We start from the raw sequence: 24,942 nt of genomic DNA, 5'->3' as shown, positions 1-24,942 counted from the left end.
CTCCAGCCTCTCCTAGCTGGGGCCCAGGACTGGGGCACCACAGAGACCTCCTGATGCTGGGGGTGAGGGGGAAGGGGGAGTCAGGATGTTTGGGGGGGCGGGGTGAGGAAGCCCAAGTAATTGCGCTTGGGTCGCATGTGCGTTCCGCACCCGGGTCGGTTCAGACTGATGGCCAAGGCCTGGACCCAGCTGTCCCTCCCCGCCAGGGGTCCCGGGAGGCTGCGGGCTCCACCTGAGCTGGGGCAAGGGCCGCCTCAATGGTTCCCGCGGGAGCGCCTGGCCGCGGGACACATGTGTCCCGCTCTGATGCCTCTTCCGTCAAGGGGGCTGGGGGCAAAGGGGGCGAGGAGCTTGACAGAGAGAGGCAGGTATGTGCACAGAGGCAGGAGGAGTGGAAGGGGCTGAGAGGGTGGATGGAGGGACAGGGAAAAGGGGTGAGAGCTGGACGACAGGAATGGCGTGGGGAGAAGGGATGAAGTGGGAGGAGTAGAGGAGAGAAACAGGGATGGGGGTACAGGCAGACGAATGGAAGAATGGGGGAAGGGGACAGAGCTGGGGGTCGGAGGGCCCGGAGTGTGGGGACAGAGAGGCAAGAATAGTAGGACGTGCAGAGGAGGCCAGGGATGGAGTCGAAGGACAGAGTTGAGGGCAGGGACAGGGTCCAGGAGAAGGCGGTGAGCGCTGGGTGATGAGGGGATCGCGCCTGACACGTCCTGCCGGCGCCCCGAGGGTGTGCCGGGTAATTAGGCCTCGGTCCAGATGGCCCCCCAGTCCAGCAATCAAAATGTTAATTGGCCCCGCGCCTCCGGCTGTGCCTTGGCCCGGCCCCCCCTGGGAGGGAGCCAGGACCCGCGCGGCTCGGCTGAGGGGGATCCCGCCCCTGCCCCCACCGCGAGCCTAGCCGGCTGCCGCTCAGCGATAAGGGGGCGGCCGCTCCCCGCCCCCACCCCTCGGGAGTGCCTGCCACGCAAGATGAATGTCCCGCCGCTGCCGGGGCGGCTGGCACAAAGCGGGTCCGTGGTCTCCACCGCACCCCCCGCGCGGGCGGGCCGGGTCACACCCACCCGGGCTCAGCGCTGGGCCGGGCGGCCGGGGGCGGGGCGCTGAGCTCAGCAAGTGCAGCGCGCCCCCGCAGGCCGTCTTCCCCCGGGCCAGCCCGCCGCGCGCTCCCAGCCGCTGTCCGCGGGTCCGCCCCGCGCAAGGTCACTGCGCGCCGCAACGAGCGCGCTCCAGTATCGCACGCGCTCCCGGCACACCCGCGCCCGGACGCTCCCCAGGGCCGCCCCCGCGACCTTGGTCCCCAGCGGCAGCGGGGCGTGCGGGAGCGCGCTCGGAGCCCGTAGACCCGGACCACCGGGCGGGGCGGGTGAGGGGACAATGGCGGCGCCAGGCCCTAACTGGGGACATAGGCACCCGCGCGCGGCCATTGTGCGGCCCGGAACCCCGGAGCCCCCGCTCCCGGCGCCCCGCCATTGGCCGCTGAGCCTGACGTCATGGGGGCTGCAAACGCTGGGCGGGCGGCCGAGGGAAGGGTTATCCGCCTGGTTGCGGGGCTGCCGTGGGGAGCTGCAGCCGAGCGGAAGGGCGGAAAACCCCCAAAGCAGCAGAATTTCTGGAGCAGGGTCGTGGCAACCCCTCTCCAGCTCCACTCCGGCTCGCAGCGACGCCGCTGCGCCGCACACCCGCCCAGGGGGAGAGAGGCGGGGGCGGGGAGGCCCCTCCAGCCGGCACGGGGTCAGCCGGGGTGACCGAGCGGCGGGAGCCACTGCGGCACAGGGCGCGCGCTGCGCTTTCGCTGCCTCAGCACTCGCTCCTTCGGCTCCCGCCTCCCCCGCCCGCCCCCGCAGATCCCGCGCCCCAGGCCCCGAGCGAGGCCGGCGGGACTGGGGTCCGCCCTGCGTTCCTCCTCAGAAGACCCCGAGTCCGGGGCGCGTGGGTCCCAGGCCTGGCTCCATTTCTCCCCACACGCCCGACAATGCTGCTGGCCGCCGGGCCGCGGTTTCCTGAGCCGCGCGGGGGAATTCCTCACACGCGCAGGCTGAGGCATCCCCGGGACCCCTCCCAGGAGACCCAGGCCGGGGCTCGGCCCAGCGCAGCCATTTCCGCCGGCCTCTCCCCCACCTCTCTCCCCCTCCCCCAGCTCCTGGGCTTTAAAAGCCAGAGGCTGGGCCGGGCCGCAGGCAGACGCGGCTGCGGGCTCTGGAGGCCGGGCCCAGGAGCAGTCCGAGCGCCGAGCCCCGCCCCCGGAGCCCCTGTCCCTCCCTCCCTCCCTCCCTCGGCCCGCCCTCCCTGCGCACCCCTCCCCCCAGGACCCCCGCCCCCCGCCCGCCGCCGCCGCCGCCGCCGCCGCCGCCGTCGCCACTGCCGCTCGCTCCGGCTGCAGAACAATAAAGCAAGCCTCCCAGAGACCCCCGCCGAGGACCCCTGCCCGGCGGCCAAACCCCCGCGGACCGCCCCTCTCCGCCCGTGCCGGTTGAGCGCGCCCGGGCGCTGGCCGCGGTGCTGCCCAGGCCGGCGCTGGCCGCGGTGCTGAAGCTGCCGGCGCTGCTGCTGCCGCCGCGTTCTCCGGGCCCGGCGCCGCCGCCCCCGGGGGCATGGGGGGCCGCTGACTGAGGCTCCGCCGCGGCGGCGGGAGGGGGGGAGGGGAAGGGGGCCACGGAGCCGGGCCAGCCCTGCACCCACTCGCAGCCTCCAGGCCCGGGACGGAGCCGCTCCCCCCCTCTCCGCCCCCCCCAGCCTCCTCCCCCGCCTGTCCAGGGGCGGCACTGCGGGCTGGGAAGCCGGGACCAGAGGAGGGAAGGAAGGAAGAGGAGAGGAGAGGAGAGGAGAGAAGGAAGGAAGGAAGGATTGAAGGAAGGAAGGATTGAAGGAAGGAGGAAGAAGAGGGATCCGAAGGGGCAACGGAGGAGACGCAGGGCAGCAAGGAGAGAGGACACCACTCGCGCGGCAGCATCCAAAGGCCAGAGTGGGGACCCGCGCTGCCTCCGCCGCTCCTCGGATGGTGACGGGGCCCTGCCGCCGCAGCCCCCCCAAGCCCCGGCTCCGCAGGCCCACAGCGCCGGAGCCCCGCAGGAATCATGCCCAGGTCCTTCCTGGTCAAGAAGGTCAAACTTGACGCGTTCTCTTCGGCCGACCTGGAGAGCGCCTACGGACGCGCCCGCAGCGACCTCGGCGCGCCACTGCACGATAAAGGTGAGCGCTGGTCTGAGACCGGGGCGCGGGGCCTGGGGCTTTGCTGGAAGCGGTGAAGGACCAGAGTGTGGGGGCGGAGGGCAGGGCCCGGGGAAACAGACTGAAGGGAACCAGAAAGGGCAAGAGTCTGTGGCTGGAGCCTGGACAGTAGAGGGGAGGAAGGGGAAAGCAGAGGCCAAGGCTGGGCAGGGAGAGTGTCGACGCTGGACAGAGGGTGGGGAAGAGGGGGAACTGAGGTACTCGAACGCACACATGGACCCACACCCTGACCCATGCTGGGACAGACAGAGCCGCATGGACGCTGCCATGACGGGACCCAGCCATGCCGGCACACACAGACCTACACTCAGAGACCAGGGCCGCCTTGCCACCCTCTCCTCTTCCTTGGCTGCACCAGGACACCTGCTAGGGTTAGCTGGGGAATGCAGGGAGCTCCAGGGAGTAGGCAGGGGGTCCAACTGGGCCGCCCACCTGTCAGAGCAGAAGGACCAGCAGAGGCAGCAGCAGTCTCTTCCCTGAAGCCTGGGTCAGGGAGAGGAAGCAGGGAGGCGGCTGTGAGCAAGGGAGCCCAAGGTGTGGGAGGCAGGGGGAGGCTCTTTGTGTAAGGGTGCCCAAGTTCAAGGACAACTGTCAGCATGCAAGAGAGGGGTCGGGAGTGCCAGCAGCGTGGGGTGGCAGAGCAAGTGTGACCTGCAGGAGTGTGAGCCTGTGTGGGTCCATGTGACTGTGTGTGGCCATGTGACCGTGTGCGCTTGTGTGTGACCCTGTGTGTGTGTGTGCTCGCCTGTGTGCCACTACATGGGACCATGTGACTCCGAGGCCGTTGTGCACCATGTGACTGAGAGTGTGTCCGGGGTGACTGCATGTGTGACCCTGCGTGAGTGAGGAGGTGGTGAGTTCGGCAGATCAGTGTGCAGCCCACCCTGTGATGGCACACAAGGGCTGATGATGCTGGGAGACTGGGTGTAGCCCTGAAGGAGCCAGAGCATCGCGAGGGGCGTGCATTTGTGACTTTGAGGTTATGAGATCCATCTTGGGCCTGGGGAGCAACTGCAGCTACCGGTATAAGTGATGCTGCTCTCCTCCAGCTCGTCCCTGTGAAGGTGGACGCCCTGGCCCTCTCTGCACCATTCAGGGGCTTGGGAAGGCCCTGAAAGGGGTTAGGGTGTAAGCGGGAGAGGGCAGTGTTGAACACTGGAGGACCCAAGGGTGCAGGATGGTGAGAGGGAGTTGGGGACAGAAGCAGAGTGCACGGAGGAGCAGCAAGGGCAGGGTCAAGTCCAGTGGGTAGCAGCAGAGCTGAGGGAGGTGCTGGTGAGGCCGAAGGAACTGGAGGAGGGAGACGTCTTCAGGTTCCTCCAAGAACTAGACGGCCAGAGAGGGTCAACATCAAAATGGAGCGCACGTTCTGCAGGCCAGGAGGACAGCCGGCCAGGACCCCGGAGAGGCGGGACAGACGGGGTCCCTGGGCCGGCGGTCCTGGCTTTGTGCGCCGCGGGTCTGCAGTGTGTTGCATAATCAGGGAAAACTGCTGAAGTGGGGAGAACCCGAGGGGGAGGGGAGAGAGGATGGGAGAGGAGGGAGAGGGAAGCGCCGCCCCTCCCCCCTGACCTTGAGGCTCCGTGGAAGGGGGGCAGCCGCGCCCGAAGACGCGCCTCTCTCCTCCTCTCCGCGAGGGTGGGGCGGCGGGGGCGGAGCCTGGCCCGGCCCTGTCTCATCGTCTCCTCCCCTCTCTTCCCCTCCCTGCTGTCTCCATCCTCCCTGCCCCGCGGTCCCTCGGCCCCCTCTCCTTTGTCCTCCTCCCTGTTCGCCTCTCTCCCGGACCTGGGTCTCCCGGTCCGCTTCTGCTGTCTCCCGCGCCCCACCCCCTGTGTGTGTCCTGCCGCCGCACCATTCCCCTCCTGCTGTCCGTCCGCCTCGGCCCGCAGGGTACCTCAGCGACTACGTGGGGCCCTCGTCCGTCTACGATGGCGACGCCGAGGCTGCGCTGCTCAAAGGGCCGTCGCCGGAGCCCATGTACGCAGCAGCCGTGCGTGGAGAGCTGGGTCCGGCGGCTGCAGGGTCAGCGCCGCCACCCACCCCGCGGCCGGAGCTGGCCACCGCTGCGGGCGGCTACATCAACGGTGACGCGGCCGTCAGCGAGGGCTATGCGGCAGACGCCTTCTTCATCACCGACGGGCGCTCGCGGCGTAAGGCTTCCAATGCCGGCTCTGCCGCCGCTCCCTCCACAGCCTCGGCGGCGGCCCCCGACGGCGACGCCGGAGGCGGGGGCGGGGCGGGCGGGCGCAGCTTGGGATCCGGGCCGGGGGGCCGGGGCGGCACGCGCGCGGGGGCAGGCACCGAGGCGCGCGCAGGGCCAGGGGCCGCAGGTGCTGGCGGCCGGCACGCGTGCGGCGAGTGCGGCAAAACATACGCCACGTCGTCGAACCTGAGCCGCCACAAGCAGACGCACCGCAGCCTGGACAGCCAGCTGGCGCGGCGCTGCCCGACGTGCGGCAAGGTGTACGTGTCCATGCCGGCCATGGCCATGCACCTGCTCACGCACGACCTGCGCCACAAGTGCGGCGTGTGCGGCAAAGCCTTCTCTCGGCCCTGGCTGCTTCAGGGCCACATGCGCTCGCACACCGGCGAGAAACCCTTCGGCTGCGCGCACTGCGGCAAGGCCTTCGCCGACCGCTCCAACCTGCGCGCGCACATGCAGACGCATTCGGCCTTCAAGCACTTCCAGTGCAAGCGCTGCAAGAAGAGCTTCGCGCTCAAGTCCTATCTCAACAAGCACTACGAGTCGGCCTGCTTCAAGGGCGGCGCCGGCGGCCCCGCGGCTCCTGCGCCGCCACAGCTCAGCCCTGTGCAGGCCTAGGGCGGCGGGGCCTCCCCCAGCCAGGTCGGCTCTCAGCAATACGGCCCCCCAGGGAAGTCTTCGCTGGCGTCCGGGTGGAGGGGCCGGAGGGCGGGCCCCTCCTCACAGCAATAGGGGGAGGGGGGCCCGGTCCCACCCCGCCCCGCCCGCCAGGGGCCTTGCCGGCCCTTTCAAGCAATAGGGTCCCGAGGGGAGACCCACCCCGAGCCCCCTCCCCTCCCCTCCAGGGTGCCCCCGGCTTTCTCCCAGCAATAGGGTCGACGAGACCTAGAACCGAACCTCATCTCCGAGTTGGGTCTCTGAAGACGGGGGTGAAGTGAGGTAGGGAGCGCCCTCCTTCTCCCGCCTCTGCGCCCCTGGATCGCGTCGCAGGGACTCAGGTCTTCCCCACCCCTTCCCAAGCCTTCTAGCGCCAGGCCTGCGGCCCAGACGTCCAGGGAGCCGGCCCCTCCCCGGCAGCAGGCCGGGGCGGAGCAGGAGCGGGCGCGCCTGCAGGGACGCCCCTGGCTCGCGGTCTTCGCGGAACTCCCGGGTGTGTTAGACGCGTTGGGGGTCGGGGAGAGGGGCGGACGGCGGCACCCCCTCCCTCGGGTTGCTTCTGGGGCCTCAGTCGGAGCCGCCCTCCTACCCTCGCCTCGCATCCTCTGCCAAATCCGAATTCTTCCAGCCCAGCTTCCCGGGCTCTGTCCTCCATATCGAATAATAATGACACATATCGAATCGCATGGACTTATCCGACCTCCTCAGACCCCGCTTCCGCCCTGCCCCGGGCCCCCACACCCCCGTACCCCGGGCATTCGTGTTGGAGGACGGATTCCCGGGGCCGGCAGGCAGGCCTGGGCGCTGCCCTCTACACACCTCTGTCTTCGCTTTGCGGGTAAAGCCCCCTGGGGGGGTTGCGGACGCGTCGGGTTTCTTTCTTTCTGTATTTGTACGTTTTATTTATGAACGGATTGCACTCGGGTCAGGGAGGGGGCGCTGAACCCCCATCTTGCCCGCCGACGCCGGGGGCTTGGAATGTCCGGGATTACTTTCCACGCCCCGAGGCCCGCCCCTAGCTGGGAGCCTCTAGGGAGCCTCAGGCCCCGCCTCTCCGAGGCAGGCCCCTCCCCTGAGACCCAGACCCCGCCCCCACTCGGTTGCCAACTTTCGCCCGTCTATGCCAAAGCCTCGGCGGCGACCCTGCCCCAAGGGCCCGCCCCATTGGCCGCCGCCTTTGTGACGTCACTGCATGCAGCCCCACCCCCTCCTCCCGACCCTACCCGGGGCTGCCCGCTCCCCCTCCCTCTTAGGTAGTCCGTTGCCGACTATAGAGCAATAATGCGCACTGCATGCGAAGCTGCCGCCGCCTCTAGAGTTACTGAGAATCAGGTATCCCCTCACCCTACTCACCCCATAGGCCCCTAGATCAGGGACGCTGCGCGGAGCCGGCCGCGCAGACTTTCTCCCCACCCCTCCCCGACCCCCACGGCAGAGCCCGGCGGCTGTAATGGTTTCATGGGCGGGGGTGGGGTGGTTGCACCCAAGACCCCTCCTTCAGTCATTAATCATTCACTGACCGTTCATTGAGCACCTACTATGTGCCAGGCCAATTGCTGAGTCCGCCAGGAACGCAGCCACCTACTGGGAGGTGTGTTTGCAGGACAGGGGTCCAACCGGCTTGGGTGGGCCAGGGAAGAATGGCAGATGCAGAGAGACCAGGTCCCTAGGCTCAGATGCCCCCCACACTCCTCCCCACCTCAACCAGTCCCTGCTGGGCACAACTGGGCTCTACCTTTGACTTAGCCTTTTGGCTCCAGCCGAGGGGAACAGATCCAGGGCTCCTGGGCCCCCACACAGGTGGCCACTTCTCTGATCCTCTGGCAAACACACATCTGCCATGTCCAGCCAGGGGCAGAGCCATGGCTGGAGAAGAAGGTGCCAGCTGTAGCCTATGGTGTGGCCAGCCTCACCCCCAGCAGCAAGCGTGGCTGCCTCCGCAGGGATGACCCGCCGCTCTGCATAGCAGTGCCCACATCCAAATACCCTACACAACCAGGCGTGGTGCCTGCACAGCTCCCAAGCTGGGGCCTGCCCACCTGTGCTGCATGCACACGCACACACAGGCGCCCCCATCCCACCCCACCCCATACTCCTGTCTACCTACCTAAGGAGAAAGCTGGAGGGCTGTGGGCCCATCAGGGTCTCCTGCTTCCCCCTACACCCCACCGCCGTGGAAAGCCATGGGCCCCCTCCCGCCCCCATAACTAAGCAGCACAATAACCGACTTAGCGAATTCAGGTAGAAGGAACGTTTAGGTAGCACCTATTTTGTACTGATTCTACAAGTAGGGCCCGAGGTGCGGGGGCCCTCGGGTGGGGGCTGCGGCCGCCGGCCCGCCCGCCCCCACCCCCGCCTGCGCCCCGCCGCCTTGTACATATTCCCACCCGGAATAGGCCGGGATTTTTACTCGGGCCGTGCCCCTCTTCCGCCCCCATTTGGGGCCAGGCCGGCCGGACAGACGGACGGACGGACAGACCTCCTTCCTAAGCACAACAGCACCAGCTCCCCGGAGCGCCGCACCTCCACAAGGAGAATAAATGCCACTCTTGATAGAATCCGGAGTGTCGGGCTGATGTGTCCTGGGCTGGGCACGCTGTTGGGGTGCTTGGGAGGGTCTTCCCAGTCTGGCAGCACCTCAGAGGCTGGTGCTGCAAGGGTCAGGCTGAGGCTTTTCGTAAGAGGGCCCTCTTCTTCCACTGGGGAGGGCAGGCTTGGCAGGCCCAACCACAGGAGCATCAGGTCTGAAGGCAAAGTAGTTGGCATTTCCCCTGGGGTAGGTGGATCTGCTCTGCACCAGGAACAAGAGCACTATGGAGCTTCCAGTCTAAAGTCAGGCCCAGCCCACGGCTGGACAGAGTAGGGAGGGTAGGTACAGTAGGAGCTGCCGTTCCCCGGCCTGGGTGCCGTCACTTTTCTCTCCCTGAAGGAGTTTTATGCTGTGATGGAAGGCCTGACAGCCACCTCAAGCCCTCTGAGATGCTGTTGCAGGAAATGGGGACAGTGGAGAGTTCGAGGTCTGGCCCTTTTCCTGTGGCCTGCTGCCCACATTCTGACCCCCAGGCTTCCTAGATGTGCTCCCCCAGTGTCTGAGGAGGCCTCCATGGATAGCTGGGTTGGACCAGTTCTAGGGAGGAAGGTGCCCAGGGGAAGAGAGGCTTCTGCAACCATCGCCCAAGGGCTCTAGACAGAATGAGTAGTGGAGGAGATAAGAGACAGGGACCCTTTGCCCAACAATGGCCCCTGGTAACCAGGTAGGCAGGCATGAGCTGAGAGGCCCAAAGTCTTCAGACACACACATTCAAACCAGGTCAGTCCTAGGTCCAAGGCCAGCAAAGCTGCCCACACCCTGGCAGGGACAGGGGACAGACCTGCCCAGACTCCCTTGGGATGGAGAGCAGGGGAACCAGGTCTGCAGCATGTCATGGCCTGTGTGCCTGGCACTTGGAGGGGCTGTGGTACAGGTGGGTGCTCTCTTTGGGTCATGGCAGGCCCCAATGGCGGGGAGGAAGGTTCCTAGCCTCACTCTTTCTGAAGGACTCCAACAGTGAGTGGCTGTTTCTACTTCTCCAGGATTCTGATGCGTAGAGCGGGTGGAAGGATGGAGGTGGCCTCCCTGAGGCCTGGGATGAGCTCTCCCTGGTACCTCCCAGCCACGGATACAACTTTCCCTTCTGAATGAGTGGCATGGGCCACAGATCACAGCTGCTGCCCCGCCCCGCCCCCACCCCGGTGGCAAAGCCCTTCCTTAATGGTGTGCCCACAGCCAGTGCTTTCCCGTTGGTTCCAAGCCTGGCTCTGCTCACCAGGCCCGACCCATCCTTCCTGGTGGTCCAGTCCACCCTCCCATTGTCTTTCTCCTGTGGCCACTTGCCAGCTTTGAGTTGGGATGCCACCACAGGTTGAGCCGTTGATCTCCTCTGCCTAGCATGAGGCACTCTGTGGCCAGGTCCAGACCTCTCTGAGATTGGTGTCAGTCCATACTCAGACAGGTCTGGGCCTGCCTGGCCACAGAGTGTGTCTGCCAGTGACTGCGGAAAAATAGATGAGTGTTCTGGGAGACTGGGTAGGAGACGGGGCTGGTCCTGACTGACCAAGACCCATGTGTGAGGGGCTCTCAGGCCCAGTGAGGGGTACCCCACTCAGCAAGCTACACAAAGGGCATCCGCCAGGTAGCTCCAGCCTGCCTGATATCTGGCTGGCAGCAACCCACAGTGGCCTGTGGTGACAGAACATGTCACCAGGGGGGAAACCAAGGGGGCAGCCCTGTTGACCACTGTTGGTGGAGCTGGTGGAACAGGATGGAGCTCAGAGGGGAGACTTTGACCAGTCCACAGGAGAGGACCCCACCTCAGGAGAAGCACCTGTTTGCCCCTGCTCACCCCAGAGGACTGGAGGTGTTTCTAGAGTCGGAGTCCTCAGTGAACCCTGGCATCCTGAGATCCAGGATGTTCTCACTCCATGCCCTGTGCAATATGCACACCAAGCCAAGGTGGGCCACACCTGTGGCTGTTGCAGTTGAGTAGTTGCTTCATTTAACATACAAGGTGGCTGGACCGGTGGCTCATATCTGTAATCCCAGCACCTTCAGAGGCTGAGGTGGGAGGATTGCTTGAGGCCAGGAGTTCAAGACCAGCCTGGGCAGAATAGTGAGACTCCAGTCTTTAGAAAAAATAACAGCAGGCGGGGCATGGTGGCTTGCACTTGTAATCCCAGCACTTTGGGAGGCCGAGGTGGGCGGATCATGAGGTCAGGAGATGGAGACCAGCCTGGCCAACATGGTGAAAGCCCGTCTCTACTAAAAACACAAAAATTAGCTGGGTGTGGTGGCACGCACCTGTAGTCCCAGCTACTCGGGAGGCTGAGGCAGGAGAATCGCTTGAACCCGTGAGGCGGAGATTGCAGGGAGGTGAGATCGCGCTACTGCACTCCAGCCTGGCGACACAGCGAGACTCTGTCTCAAAAAAAGAAAAAAGAAAAAATAACAACAAACAACAACAGGGCGGTTGCACAGGCTGTGCAAATGCACAGAAGCCTCTTGAGTCCTGGCAATCCAGCGCCCCAGACTTCTGACATCCTGGAGAGGCTGGCCCAGGTTGGAAACTGGGAGGCCCTGAGAGTTGAGGGAAGTGGAGCTCCTTGTGGAGGGAGTGGGTGGGCAGAGGAGACACCACTAAGGGGCCTGCGCCCTCGCCCTCGCTCGCGCCCTCGCCCTCCTCTCGCCGGGCTCTGCAGGCGGGGAGGTGGAGAGCCTGGGAGTCGCGTGCAAGGCAGGCGTCCTGGTGACGCAGGGCCTGGTGCACTTCTCCAGCTTGGTCTTCTGACCTGGCCCTTGTCTGACGTCCCCTAAGGTGAAGAAAAGCAGGTTCCTGCCGGGGTAACCAGAGGGCTCGCGGAGCACAAGCGCGCCAGGGACGTTACCGTAAGCTGCGCGCGCGGAAACCAACGCGCTGGGTGGCCGGCGACGCGAGCCGCCGCGGACACGGGCCTGGGCAGCTGGACCGTGGCGCACTAGGCGCTTCCTAAATGATTGCCCCGAGCGAGTCGCTGAGACCCCGTGTGTACACAAGTGGGACGAGGGGCGGAGCACAGCGGCCAGGAAGCCGGGGCCCGGCGCACCCCGGGACAGGACCCCGGGACCACGCGGGGGCGATGCGAGGTCCGTTCCCGCTGGACGCACTTGCAGCCCGCAGCCCCGGCCCAGCGAGCGACTACGACTCCCAGGGTGCTCTGCGCCGGCGCGCCCGCGGCGACTACGGCTCCCAGGGTGCTCTGCTCTCCGTTAGCCTCTCCAGGCCCCGCCTCAGGTCGGCCGCGGACTACAAATGGACGTGAGAGGCGGCCGCCCGTTAGTTAGCGGCTCCGGAGCGACGCGGCCGCGATCCTTGAGGCCTACGGGCACGACGCGGGCGGGTGGAAAGCGCCGGTGGAGCGGGCACCCGGGCTACGGCGGCCGGCAGGGGGCGGCGGCGGCCGTTGCCGAAGGTCCGGAGGTGGGGCCGCGGGCCTCGCGCGCTGCGAACCCGGCGGGCCTAAGCTTTGCCGCGGGCTGAGGCCATGGGCGACCGCGGCGGCGCGGGCGGCTCTCGGCGCCGGAGGACAGGGTCGCGGCCCTCGAGCCACGGCGGCGGCGGGCCTGCGGCGGCGGAAGAGGAGGTGCGGGACGCTGCTGCGGGCCCCGACATGGGAGCCGCGGGGGACGCGCCAGCTCCGGCCCCCAGCAAGGACGCAGACGACGGCGTGGCCAGCGGCCACTGGGAGCTGAGGTAGCGAAGCGCCTGAACCCCTAACCTCTGACCCAGGGCCCCGCGACTCTCCGGGGTTGGCCGAAGCGCGAGCTCCGAGTCCGAGAACATGGGCTAAGGGGGGACCGGTGTGCCCTGTGGGCTCTGTGGGGAAACTGAGGCTTAGGGGGGAGAGTCACCTGACAAGGTCACTGGGTAGGGGCTCGGGAGCTGGCCTTGCCCAGGCAGAGGGGAGCCGGCAGGGGTCCCGCGTTCAGATCCTCTTGGGTCTGTGCATCCTCAGGGGCTCCCGAGGAGCTTTTCGAGGGGCGGGCTGGTGGGGTCCCCGCCCTGGACAGTGTCCCCTTATCTGGAAGGAGTCAGATGAGATCTGGGCAGTTTGTGGTGATGGGTCCTTCTTGGTGCTCTGAGCGGTGCCTTGCAGGCAGGAAAGAGTCCCTCGAGGACGGCTGGCCTGCCAGGGAGGGGCCAGCGGGAGCCCAGGCCTGTCCGAGGACGGGGGAATCAGCAGCTGCCCCGGACAAAGGACAGTGTAAGAGGCATTCTTGTCCTTGCAGACCCTCCTGAGAGTGGCTTCGTGGCCCCTTCATTTCTCCAGTGGTTAGGCTGGCCTGGAGCACTGCTGATGTTGCCAGAACCAGTGTCTGCTGTAGGGACAGAGAGTTGGGTTCTGTGTTGGGACTTCCACCCTCCAGGTGGGGGGTGGGGTCTTGGGGTGGTGGACATACCCGTAGGCGGGTACCCGGCTCAGCTGGATGACTGACAGAGAGCGGTGGAGGGAGAGAACCATGGCCCATGGGGAGGACTTGGCCAGCCTGGGCATTGGCTTCCTCCTCTAAGCTGGCCTTGAGCAATCCCCTTGCCACCCTCCATCCCCCCTTGATGGCCTTTACCCTGGCCCAGGGATCCTCAGGGGCTTTGATTTAGAGGGCAACTGAGGGCCTAGAGGTTATCAAGGTAGAAGTTGGCTGATTTTGGACATTTAGTTGGCAATGATTTGCTCTCTCAGTGAACAAGAACAGAGCTTTCCTTCACTGGGCACCATGGGGAGGGGACTGGGGGAGGGCAGGCACTGTCGTGGCCCTCAGGGTGCTCAGTTCATCTGGGAGATAAGATAACCTCAGCTAGAGGCAGGCATGGAGCAGTGTGGACAAAGGTCAGGCATGGAGGCCATGAAGGCGCTGTGGGGAGGAGGGTGGCCCTCCTGAGAGGGGTGCTGGCCCGCTGTGGGTCTGGGGTGCTGATGAGGGAGGCTGGCCTAGGCACCTCCTGCCTGAAAAGGAGGTGTAATCCTGGCTAACATGGTGAAACCCCGTCTCTACTAAAAAAAATACAAAAAACTAGCCGGGCGTGGTGGCGGGCGCCTGTAGTCTCAGCTACTTGGGAGGCTGAGGCGGGAGAATGGCGTGAACCCGGGAGGCGGAGCTTGCAGTGAGCCGAGATCACGCCACTGCACTCCAGCCTGGGAGACACAGCGAGACTCCGTCTCAAAAAAAAAAAAAAAAAAAAAAAAAAAAAAAAAAAAAAGAAAAGGAGGTGTGGCCCCTGGAGTTACTCTCTCTCTAGGAGGCAGTGGGGATGGCTACATGACCTGTGGAGGATGTGGGAATTGAGATCTCTTTTTTTTTCTTTTCTTTTTTTTCTTTTTTTTTTTTGAGACAAGTTTCGCTCTTGTTGCCCAGGCTGGAGTGCAGTGGCACAGTCTTGGCTCACTTCAACCTCCGCCTCCCAGGTTCAAGAGATTCTCCTGCCTCAGCCTCCCGAGTAGCTGGGATTGCAGGCACGTGCCACCACACCCAGCTAATTTTGTATTTTTAGTAGAGGCAGGGTTTCTCCATGTTGGTCAGGCTGGTCTAGAACTCCTGAACTCAGGTGATCCACCTGCCTTGGCCTCCCACAGTGCTGGGATTACAGGTGTGAGCCACCGCGCCCAGCGGGGAATTGAGTTTTTTTAAGTGTGAGATGAGGGTAGTCCCAGCTTTGGGCCAAGCTGCCATCCGGGGGTAGACAGGGGAGAGTAGTCACCTTCCTGCTTTGCAAACCAGCGAGCCTTTCCTGTGCTTCTGCTGGTGTGGGATGGGTGCAGAGCTCGTGGGAGAGGCCTGGTGAGTCCCTGTCCCTGCCATTGAGGTCGTCTCTCTTTGGGAAGAGGGGCAGTAGATGGCAGAGGTGAGGCCTTCCTGGGAGGCTGAGACCAAAAGTCCATCTGCTTCTGTGTCTCCAGGACTTGCAGGCCATGTGTGCTTGTCCCTCAGACCTGGGGATGCAGCAGGGCTTGGGGCCCCACTGGCTGTGGCCACTGGACTCTTCTCCCTGCTCTCTGGGTCAGGCCTTGCTCTGCCTGCCCTCCTGGGACTTGGCCTCTAGCGCACCCCCTTGTCAGCCTCACAGCCTCCCCTCCCTCCCGCTTCCTGCAGCTCTTGGCCCAGCCCAGCCTTTCCTCTCTGCCGCTTCCTCATTACTCCTTGAGCTCGGGGCCTCCTCCCCTCACGGACACTTCCTGCTCACCTAGGGCTGGGCTCTGGGTGTGAGCTCCTTTCTTCCGGCCCCGTGGCAAGGTGAGGCTATGAGGCAGGCAGGAGAGGGCACCCCTTTCTGCTCTGCCTGTGGTTCACTCCTGCCACGCTCTTTGCACACACCCAGCAGCCCTCTGCTCACAGGCACCCCAGTCGGGCCCTTCCGGTTTCTGGCTTCTCCCAGGGTGTTTTGTCCCTGGGGTGTCCTCTCTGACTCTCCCTTCCTCTCTCCAGCAGGGTCTGCGAGGTGCAGGGAGCCTGCCCCAACCATCTTGAACCCAGGCCCAGCCCAGAGGCCAGAGGGAAGGAGGTGGCAGCTGGGAGCAGAGCTGGACTCTGCCCCCTCCTCATTATATTTGGCCCTGGAGCTGCACTGTGTGGGCCCCAAGTGTGGGACTCACTGGGACCTGTGCCTTTGGACACACTTTGAACCTGGAGACAGGGTGGCGGGTGGGCATGTGCCAAGGTCTCGGTGTTGCTGTGAGACTGAGAGGATCCTGTTGGCTGGGTGGGCCTGGGGCTGCAGGAGGGAGGGCAGGCTGCTCCGAGTCTTCTTGGACTAGGGAGTGGGTGCAGGGACAGCTGGAAGGTGCAGAGGCTTGGGCAGGCCCTCCAGTAGGTAAGAGGGTGGACAAAGGTACTGTGGGCACAGGGGCAGATCCCGCCTCCCCATGCCGCTCCATGCAGCCTGCCTGCCCTCTAGCCCACTTGCCCCTGGCCGCACTGGCTGCTTGGAGCTCTGTGGGCACTGGTGGACTGGGGCTTCCTGCTCATGGGGGCCTGTGAGGGGTAGGGGTAGCGCAGTGGGGGTGCTGCCTCCTGGTAGGGCTGGTCAGGCCTGTGAAGGGCCTGAGGCAAGGGCGTGGCTGGGTTAAGGAAGGCCTTGGAAGCCTGTCGAGGGGCCCCTGAGAAAGCTTGTATAGGATTGTCTGCAGTGAGTTTTGGGAAGCACCACCCTTTCCCGACTCCTGTTTTCATCTTGGGAGATGGGCACGGATAAAGCCAGCATGGTGTCCTTGGTGGCTCAAAGGGGGCAGGGGTCACACTGTTGTGAAACAGCTGTGGTTGGTAGGTTGTGGTACAAGGCGGCCAACCCTGAGGCTTGGGATTGTTCTGCTGAAAACAAATGGGCTTGAACTTTGGGAAGAGGGGGCAGTGGAGAGGCCCAGTCCAGCAGACAGCTCAGAGAGGCTGCTGGGCAGCTGGGCCTCGTGCCCCTGCTCCTGTCTTGGTGCTGGGGCTCTTGCGGCATCCACACCCAGCCTCCTGGTTGTGGGCAGGCAATAAGTGGAGTAGGCTGGGGAGATGAGCCAAGGGCCATGGTCAGTTGGGAAGGCAGCTGCCAACTTGGGGAGGGGGTAGGACGGAGGCTCAGGTGGAGACCACAGCCTCACTGCATGGCCCAAGATGGACCTGGTGGGTGGACACAGGACGCTCAGGCTGGAGCTGGGAGAAGCAGGGGCTGGGGTGGAGCTGCCTGCCCCTGTGTTCCAGTCTAAATGGGCAGAGGGAAAGGTGTGACCATCCTCCCTGCCTGGGTTTTGTGGAACAGTGTAGACTTGTCAGGAACCGTGTAGGTGTAGATGGGGCAGGTGTTGCACCAACCTTGGTCTTGGGGGGCAAAGGTTGGGCTTGTTGGCATTGCCTCTTGGCCTCCCTGGCCCTTTGCCTCCTGGGCAGGGCCGTCTGACTGTCGACCCCAATCCTAGCTAGCTTGCCTTGGGCACCCTGAGGGCATCTGCCTCACGGGGCTCCTGCCATCACTCTCAGGCCCACTCTCCCTGCCTAGGGACTCTGAGGGACAAATGTGTATGGGGGAGGGAAAGGGAGGTCTGGCCTCTCCTCTTACAAAATTGAGGACTTGGTCAATGCTGTGTGTGGTTTCTTGGTGGCACGGCAGCTGGGGGGTGAGGCGGGCCTGCAGCTAGTGTATGTGAGCCAGCACTGCTTCCTAGGACGTGTGGGGCCTGGCCAAGCTCCTGCTATCCTTGTCCTAGCTATATGGCAGTCCCTCTGTTGGGCTGGGTGCCCTCTTCCACCTGTGCGGTATGCTGAGGACCACAGGCAGGGTCTGCCTGTGCCCCTCCAGCACTGGTTGGGAGATCATGGGTGGGCGCCCGCCTCTGTTGGAAGCCTCTTGGCCAGCAATCACCTAGCCCTGGGTGGGTTCCTTTCAGCCCCCTCAGCTTGGGCTGGAACACATCACAAACAAGTGGATGCTACACCGGCACATGAGGGCTGGATCCCTGCCTCTGGGAAGGCTGGTGTGTGGCTGGCGCTTGGCCTGCCTTTGCCAGTTTGAGCCTGCACGTCCAAGTGTGGGGGACCCCTTGGCTTCCGGGTGCTGGGATGGGCCCACTGAATAGGGTGGACTCAACCCTCACCACTTGGTCCCCACAGTGCTGGGCAGTGCCCCCTGGTCCATCCCCAGGTGGGACCCTGCTTGTGGCCCCAGTGCTAGTCCACAGCCAGAGTGCGTGGCAGTGGCCAGAGGCCTCTGGAGAGTGAGACCTGGAGTGTCCAAGCTCCATGTAGGTCCAGTCCAGGTAGGGCCAGCTGAGCTTGCTTCTCCTGACTCTGACGTGCTCTTCCCACTGCTTGGAGGTGCAGGCTCTAGGGGTCCTGAGAGCTTTGCCCGCTGTAGGTCTTGAGGCCACAGTGTGGCTCTGCCTGGTTTCTCCTCCTGGTTGTAAATAGGGAGTGGGGCCTGAGGGCAGACGAGGAGGCTGGGGTGGGGGCCTGGATCCTGCGAGGGCGGCCCTGCCTGCTGGTGTCCACTCAGCGGGTGCTTGTGTTGTGCTCTGTCAGGTGCCATCGCCTGCAGGATTCTTTGTTCAGCTCTGACAGTGGCTTCAACAACTACCGTGGCATCCTGAACTGGTGTGTGGTGATGCTGGTGAGTGGGACATGGTGTTGGGAGCAGGTCTAGGTCTAGGTGGGGCTCTGCCCCAGGTAGGCCTTTGCCTGGGAACAGGCTTTGCCACCCAGGGTGTTGGGGCTGGAGCCCCTGTGGGCTGGGGTGTGTGGAGCAGGCTGCACCTCCATGTGGCCACCAGCACTGGACTGTTGGGGAGGGGAGTGGCAGTAGCTGCCCCTGCTGTGGTCACTTGGGCGCCCGTGCACCATATACTTGCTGCTCCCCATTGGATCCCAGGAGGGCCCTGCAGATGTGGTGTGGGCATGGGGAGGCTGAGCAGTGCCTGGCTGGAGCCTGTGTGTTGTGAGCTGGGTCTGAGGGATGCAGGGCCTCCATGGAGGGCAGGGTGGAGCGGTCTTGCCCTAGGCTGGTGGGAGAGTGGACTGCATGCTCTGTGGACACAAGGCCTCTCTGGCAGGGGATGTGAGAAGAACTTCCTGTGCTATGCCACATGGCCTGCGTGGGTATGGAACCGTGCAGGCCTGGCCACTACTCTGCAGTCCTCCTGGCCCCTTCCCTCAGCTGTGGGTCCTAGGAGCCCCCCAGGAAGGTGATTAGATGGAGCCCTGTGCCACGTCCAAGGCCTGATGCCTCTGGGTCTGCTTCCCACTGGCACTTCGTGGGGTGGGGCTGCCAGCCCCACCCCAGAAGTAGTTGGAATCTAGGGCTCAAAGGGGCACCCACAGGGCAGGTCAGGGGCAAGGGCTGTCTGGGTCCAGCCTCCCCCACTCAGGGCTGATGTGGCTCGAGGCCTTTGACCTTCACCCAGGCGTGTCTGTCTCTGGCCTTGGGTGCTGCTCCTGTGGCTAACCACGTGGAAGGGGCTGCACATCCACACCCCCACTGCCCATAGTCCTGGGAGGTTCCCTGGGGGTGGCCAGCTGTGGAGGCCCACGAGGCCTGGTGGCTGAGAAGCTGGCCAGGCAGGAGGACAGTGGGCCCAGCGCCAGCCCAGCACTCAGGAGACGCAGCCCATTCCTGGCCCAGGCTGGGCCTTGTGCAACCCAGGCAGCACTGTGTATTCTCCCCAATCTCTTGGGCCTGCCTGGCCCTTTGGTCCAGCCCTGAAGCCTTTTCCCTGCTTTGGCTCCCCCATGACCCCCAGTCCCGGGCATGTGTCCCGCTCTGGGCTGCCTGTTGCATTCCCTCTGTGGCCTGGGCTTGGAGATGGGTACCGCCCATTGGCAGCTTTGGCACCTGCCTATTGTCAGCCCTCAGGAGAGGCCAGTGACAGTGTGGGCCACATGTGTCCGTGCAGAAGGCCTGTGTGTCAGCCCTGCAACTGAGGGAGGCGGGGCAGTGGCCCTTGTCTCTCTGAAGCAGTCTCCTCTCTCATGAAGCCTTCCCTGACCACCCAGGCAAGAGACCCTCAGTGTTTCCTTGCCAGCGACCCTTTTCCCCAGCACCAGTTCACCACCGCGTGAGGCCTGAGCTCTGGGTGGTAAGCCAGGTCTGTGGCATTGGGGCCCAGCTCATGGAGGTGTTGGTAGTGCTTGTAAGATGAAGGAGGAGGTTCCTGTCCTTGCAGAGGGAGACCAAGCACCCAGCTCCAGGCTAGTCCCAGGAGCCTTTTCCCATGGGGGCTCAGTCCTGGGAAGTTGCTTTGGAGCCAAGTGTCAAAGGCTTGGAGGGCTGCAGGAAGCAGAAGAGGTAGGAGGGGCACAAGCCCTGGGAAGCACTCCAGGCCCAGCCCCCCTTGCCACACAGCTGGGCACTGCTCCTGCAGAGAAAGGGTAGGCAACTCCCTCCCTTCAGCCTGGGCCACCAGTAGGGACTGGTTCCTTAGGGCAGGCCTCCCTGGGCAGGCCTGTATTCTGGGGCTGTCTCTCTGGTGTGGTTGGCTGTGGGAGCCTTGGGTCCCTCACTGGCTTGGCTCAGCAGGAGGGATATGAGCAGCTCAGCAGCTGGTCTTTCTGCTCCTGAAGGCCCAGGCGTCTGGCAGGGTTGGTTGGTCTTGCTGGCTGTTCCCTCCATGCGGGCCCCTCTGGTGTGATGGGGACAGGGAGGGACTTCCCCTTGCCCAGCACTGGTGTTGGCTGAGGTGGGTGCTAAGTCTCGGAGAGTGGCATGGAGACCAGACAGGGCTGGGTCTGCAAGCCTGAGGCTGCCACCCTGAGCTCAGGCTGGGGACGTGCCCAGAGGTGTTGGGAGGATCTGGGGTGAGTGCCCTGTGGCCAGGACTAAAGGGGCTGCACCCTCCTGTCCGTCCCTCGCAGATCTTGAGCAATGCCCGGTTATTTCTGGAGAACCTCATCAAGTGAGTGCCTTTGCCAGGTCCCACCCCTGCCCCACCCATGGCCTGTCCAGGCCCTGCCCCATAGCCCCACCTGCCACCCACTCAGGCCCCCATCCCTCCACTCCCAGGTATGGCATCCTGGTGGACCCCATCCAGGTGGTTTCTCTGTTCCTGAAGGATCCCTATAGCTGGCCCGCCCCGTGCCTGGTTATTGGTGAGCTGGGCTCTGAGGAGGGCCTTGGGTGGGAATCAGGCTGACGTAGCCTTGAACCTGTGCCTTGGTGCTTCTGTCCACAGCGGCCAATGTCTTTGCTGTGGCTGCGTTCCAGGTTGAGAAGCGCCTGGCGGTGGTAAGCAGTGCCCCTCACCTGTGTGTGCTTACCCTGCTGTGTGCGCTCCTGGGAGGAGCGGCTCCCGGGCCTGGCAGCCCCTCCCCCAGGCAATAGGCGCCCTGGTTGAGTACTCTGCCCCCCACTCCAGGGTGCCCTGACGGAGCAGGCGGGACTGCTGTTGCATGTGGCCAACCTGGCCACCATTCTGTGTTTCCCAGCGGCTGTGGTCTTACTGGTTGAGTCTATCACTCCAGGTGCGCCCCCATCCCACCCTGCCCAGCTGTCTTGGGCCAGCCACGGGCGTGGCCTCTGGCTGTGGCCCTGTGGAGGCCTGAGCCCACCTCTCCCACAGTGGGCTCCCTGCTGGCGCTGATGGTGCACACCATCCTCTTCCTCAAGCTCTTCTCCTACCGTGATGTCAACTTGTGGTGCCGCAGGGCCAGGGCCAAGGCTGGTAAGGGGCTGCTGGGGGCTGGGGCTGCCCGCTGAGGGGCTGGGCAGCAGCAGGGCCCCACTCCCCGCCTCCCACTCTGCTGTGTTCGTAGCCTCTGCGGGGAAGAAAGCCAGCAGTGCCGCTGCCCCGCACACCGTGAGCTACCCGGACAACCTGACCTACCGCGGTGAGGACCTCTGTGGGGCTGAGGTGCGGGGCACAGGCCGGGTCTGTTCTGGAACCAATCCCCTATGCCCATTCCAGATCTCTATTACTTCCTCTTCGCCCCCACCTTGTGCTACGAGCTCAACTTTCCCCGCTCTCCCCGCATCCGGAAGCGCTTTCTGCTGCGACGGATCCTTGAGATGGTGAGGTTGGGGGCTGGGGGCGGCCACTGGAGGCTGGGGTCCTCCAGGCTCGCCAAGGCCTCAGCTGGCTGCTCTCTGGTTCCCCCCTAGCTGTTCTTCACCCAGCTTCAGGTGGGGCTGATCCAGCAGGTAAGTGGGGTGGGGTGGGGTTGGGTGCAGCTGGGTGTGGCTGGGAGCTGACACGGTGCCCTCCCTTGCAGTGGATGGTCCCCACCATCCAGAACTCCATGAAGCCCTTCAAGGTGAGCGGCCCAGGTGCTCCTGTGGCTGGGGTGGCTGGGGAGTGGCTGGGAGCACGGCTGGCTGAAGGGCTTGTGTCTGCAGGACATGGACTACTCACGCATCATCGAGCGCCTCCTGAAGCTGGCGGTGAGTGCGGACAGGTGGCGCGTGGGCGGGACAGGAGGGCATGGTGGCATGTGGGGGAAGGTTCTAGAACTTGGTGCCCACCCCCACCCCCTGCCAGGTCCCCAACCACCTCATCTGGCTCATCTTCTTCTATTGGCTCTTCCACTCCTGCCTGAATGCCGTGGCTGAGCTCATGCAGTTTGGAGACCGGGAGTTCTACCGGGACTGGTGGTGAGTGTCCCTGGGGTGTCCCTGGGGGCTGGGATGGGCCATGGTGTGCTCTGATCCCCCTGTGGTCTCTTGGCCCCTAGGAACTCCGAGTCTGTCACCTACTTCTGGCAGAACTGGAACATCCCCGTGCACAAGTGGTGCATCAGGTAGGTGGGGTGTGTGTATGTGTGTGTGAGATGTGGAACATGGCCATGACCCTGAACCCCTTTCCACACTCCCCCTCTGCAGACACTTCTACAAGCCCATGCTTCGACGGGGCAGCAGCAGGTGGATGGCCAGGATAGGGGTGTTCCTGGCCTCGGCCTTCTTCCATGAGGTCAGTGCTCTGTGGGACGTCCTGCCTCATCCCTGGGCAGGGGTATGCCCACGGCAGGGATGGCTGGTTCCCCCTCCCTGACATCTTCTCTCCCTCCCACCTCAGTACCTGGTGAGCGTCCCTCTGCGAATGTTCCGCCTCTGGGCGTTCACGGGCATGATGGCTCAGGTGAGCGACCCCTACGTGGCCTCCTCACCCACTTACCCCCTGCCTGAGCCCTTGGGCTGACCCCCCATGCCCAGGGACCCTGAAGCCCCCAGCCCTGTGGTCACCATGGCCGACTGACTTGGCCCCTCATTCCCCAGATACCACTGGCCTGGTTCGTGGGCCGCTTTTTCCAGGGCAACTATGGCAACGCCGCTGTATGGCTGACGCTCATCATTGGACAGCCAATAGCCGTCCTCATGTACGTCCATGACTACTACGTGCTCAACTATGAGGCCCCGGTGGCAGGGGCCTGAGCTGCACCCAAGGGCCTGGCTTCTCACTGCCACCTCACACCCGCTGCCAGAGTCCGCCTCTCCTCCTGGGCCTCGAGTGCTGGGGATGGGCCTGGCTGCACAGCACCCTCCTCCTGTCCCAGGGAGGCCTCTCTGCCCCTATGGGGCTCTGTCCTGCACCCCTCAGGGATGGCGACAGCAGGCCAGACACAGGCTGATGCCAGCTGGGAGTCTTGCTGACCCTGCCCCGGGTCCGAGGATGTCAATAAAGTGCTGTCCAGTGACCTCTTCAGCCTGCCAGGGGCCTGGGGACTGGTGGGAGGTATGGCCACACCCACAAGGGTGATTGCCAGAGCCATGTGGACAGCTGTTCCAGGGGCCAGGAGGCCTGACGTCCCCGGACCTGCTGGGGAGAGGCAGCTCCACTGCAACAGGGTGGGCATGCCCGGTAGGGGGAGTGCAAGGCCAGGCAGACACCCCCATTCCCCACACTCCCCTACCTAGAAAAGCTCAGCTCAGGCATCCTCTCCTGGCGCCACCCCTGCTGGGTGTGAGGGAATCAGCACTCTGGCTTGGTGCAGGATGAGCCTGCTTGGCCGACTTGCACCCACTGTGCTCAGCCTCAGCTTGGGAAGAGGTCGCCCTGTGTTTGTTGGAAGTGGGCTCCAGCCAGGGTGGCCCAGGGATGGGCAGTCCACAGGGCCTTTCTGGTGTGGGTCTGGTGAGCCGAGGGGCTACAGTACACAATGGCTATGTCCATGGCTATTTGCCTTGGGGCAGGGCTCAGTTTGGCAGCCTCTCTCCTTCACTTGGAATCTGGTGGCTCTCAGCTGCCCTCCACGAGGTTGGGGCACCCTTGATCCCTAGGCCTGCCTTGCCCTCTGCTCTTCTGGCACCAGGCTGGGCAGTGCAGACAGTGCAGCCCCACAGCCTTCAGGACACCTTGTTTCCAGGCCCTGCAATCCACCAAGCTGGACAGATGGGGCACCCCCTGGTCACAGTGGGAGGTCAGGGGTAACCCCAGGGCCCTGCTGCTGCCTTACCTTGCTGGGGTGACTGCTTGATTAAAGATCCCAAGACTGGACCAGGCCCTGGTGCCCCCAGACCTGCAGCTATGGCCCAACAAGGCAGGTGTTTGAGAAGGCCCTGCACAGGGTCCCAGGACTGCACTGGGGGCCTCATCAGCAACCTGCTGGACTGTGGTGGTGTGGGGGGAGAGCGGGCTACCTTGGTGGTACCCTTCCTCTACCCCAGTGGGGGCTGGTGGGCCCTGAGGTGGAGGCATTTCCTTGGGCCCTGCTGAGGATGGTGGTAGTGGGTGAGCTCCTGGTAGGGGGACAGGTGTGGGTTCGATTCCTCCATCCCACATAGGTTCCTGTGCCTCTCCCCACCTGTTGGCCAATGGAGCTCAAGAACAAGCTGTTGCTGCCAGATAAAGAAGCAAAGCCTGCTCCACTGCCCACCCCAGGCCCCCTTCCCTTCCTCCACCAGGCTGAGTGGAAAACCCTGAAGCTATGGGACAGGCTCCTGTTGCCTGTGCCTACATAGGAGGGCGCTGGCTATGGCAGGAAGACAGTGTGCCTGCCCTGCATCCCCTGTCCCTGAGTGCAAACACCTTGGGAATGGGGTTCCTGGTGGTCCTCTGACAACGAGAGACCTGCAGGGCCAGGGTGCCCACCCCGGTCTCTGGTCCTGCGGAGTTGGGCAGGCATGGGGCTAGCTGCAAGCGTCCGCCTTCCCCCAGGAGGCCACTGCAGCCCAGCCCTTCTGTGCCCTGGGCTCCTCCTCACTGCACCCCCATCCACCGTACTACCCTGGGACAGAGGAAACACATGGGAGGCCACTGCATAGAGCCTGTCTGTTTATAGATCTCTGCCTGTCTTGTCCGTCCGTCCGTCCGTCCATCCACCTGTGTGTATATATCTGTATATCTCTATGGAACAGGGAATGGGACAGTTGTGTAAAAATCCAAAATACAATTCTGATTATGAACAACCTGCAGGGTCAGTCCAGGTGTGGCTACGAAGCCCCAACCAAACCACAGGACACGGGGTTGGGGGAAGGCAGACTGGCAGGCCGGGGTGACCCTCCTGACCAGAGGTGCTGCCCAGACCTGAGCCCCTGTTTGTCCTACTGGGGCTGTGGTGGCCAACCCACCAGTGCCCAGGACCTTGAGGCTGCCTCTCCTCCCCAAGGCCAGCCCTGCACTGGGGGTGGGGGTGGGCAGGCCACGGCTGGCCCAGCTCCTCCGGGGCATCTAGGAGACAGTGGGGTCCTTGGCTTTGGGAGGCTCTGAGCCTGTCAGCAGGGAGATGGTGGGGTCCTCTGCGAAGCCGTCCCCTTCGGAGAAGTAGGAGCCCTCCCCCAGCTCAAACAGCACCGGCAAGTCGCTGCTCCCGGTGTCCACGGAGCCGGGGTCGAGCAGGAACAGTGGCTGTGCTGTGTAGTGCACCAGCTGCTTCCCTGCGG

At 64.3% G+C, this 24,942-nt stretch overlaps 3 protein-coding genes and 1 pseudogene across 3 annotated transcripts in view; 3 read left to right on the top strand and 1 right to left on the bottom strand.

Moving 5' to 3' along the window:
* The first annotated feature begins 2,780 nt into the window (after window positions 1-2,780).
* SCRT1 (scratch family transcriptional repressor 1) lies at window positions 2,781-8,649 on the top strand. Its single transcript, XM_025394599.1, has 2 exons — window positions 2,781-3,192; window positions 5,121-8,649. The coding sequence occupies exons 1-2, from the start codon at window positions 3,078-3,080 to the stop codon at window positions 6,050-6,052; spliced, it is 1,047 nt and encodes a 348-aa protein (XP_025250384.1). The 5' UTR covers window positions 2,781-3,077; the 3' UTR covers window positions 6,053-8,649.
* A 3,226-nt stretch (window positions 8,650-11,875) lies between these two features.
* On the top strand, window positions 11,876-24,468 carry DGAT1 (diacylglycerol O-acyltransferase 1). The gene is made up of 17 exons (XM_025393623.1): window positions 11,876-12,357; window positions 17,661-17,748; window positions 19,986-20,026; window positions 20,134-20,219; window positions 20,303-20,355; window positions 20,486-20,591; window positions 20,690-20,791; window positions 20,883-20,957; window positions 21,035-21,138; window positions 21,229-21,267; window positions 21,339-21,380; window positions 21,463-21,507; window positions 21,605-21,717; window positions 21,798-21,863; window positions 21,946-22,033; window positions 22,139-22,201; window positions 22,339-24,468. Exons 1-17 carry the CDS (start codon window positions 12,149-12,151, stop codon window positions 22,492-22,494), a joined length of 1,476 nt encoding a protein of 491 aa, XP_025249408.1. The 5' UTR covers window positions 11,876-12,148; the 3' UTR covers window positions 22,495-24,468.
* LOC112630218 lies at window positions 23,159-24,119 on the top strand (annotated as a pseudogene).
* The window catches only part of HSF1 (heat shock transcription factor 1), a 28,985-nt gene continuing 28,360 nt past the window's right edge, over window positions 24,318-24,942 (bottom strand). The window contains exon 13 of the mRNA XM_025393622.1: window positions 24,318-24,936. Coding sequence (XP_025249407.1) covers window positions 24,731-24,936 — 206 coding nt within the window. The 3' untranslated portion in view covers window positions 24,318-24,730. The remainder of the gene's footprint in view (window positions 24,937-24,942) is intronic.

Source organism: Theropithecus gelada, chromosome 8 (genome assembly GCF_003255815.1).
Source record: "Theropithecus gelada isolate Dixy chromosome 8, Tgel_1.0, whole genome shotgun sequence".
Classification (NCBI taxonomy): Eukaryota; Metazoa; Chordata; class Mammalia; order Primates; family Cercopithecidae; genus Theropithecus; species Theropithecus gelada.
The sequence above is the reverse complement of the archived record's forward strand: the minus strand, read 5'-3'. Positions and strand labels throughout refer to the sequence as shown.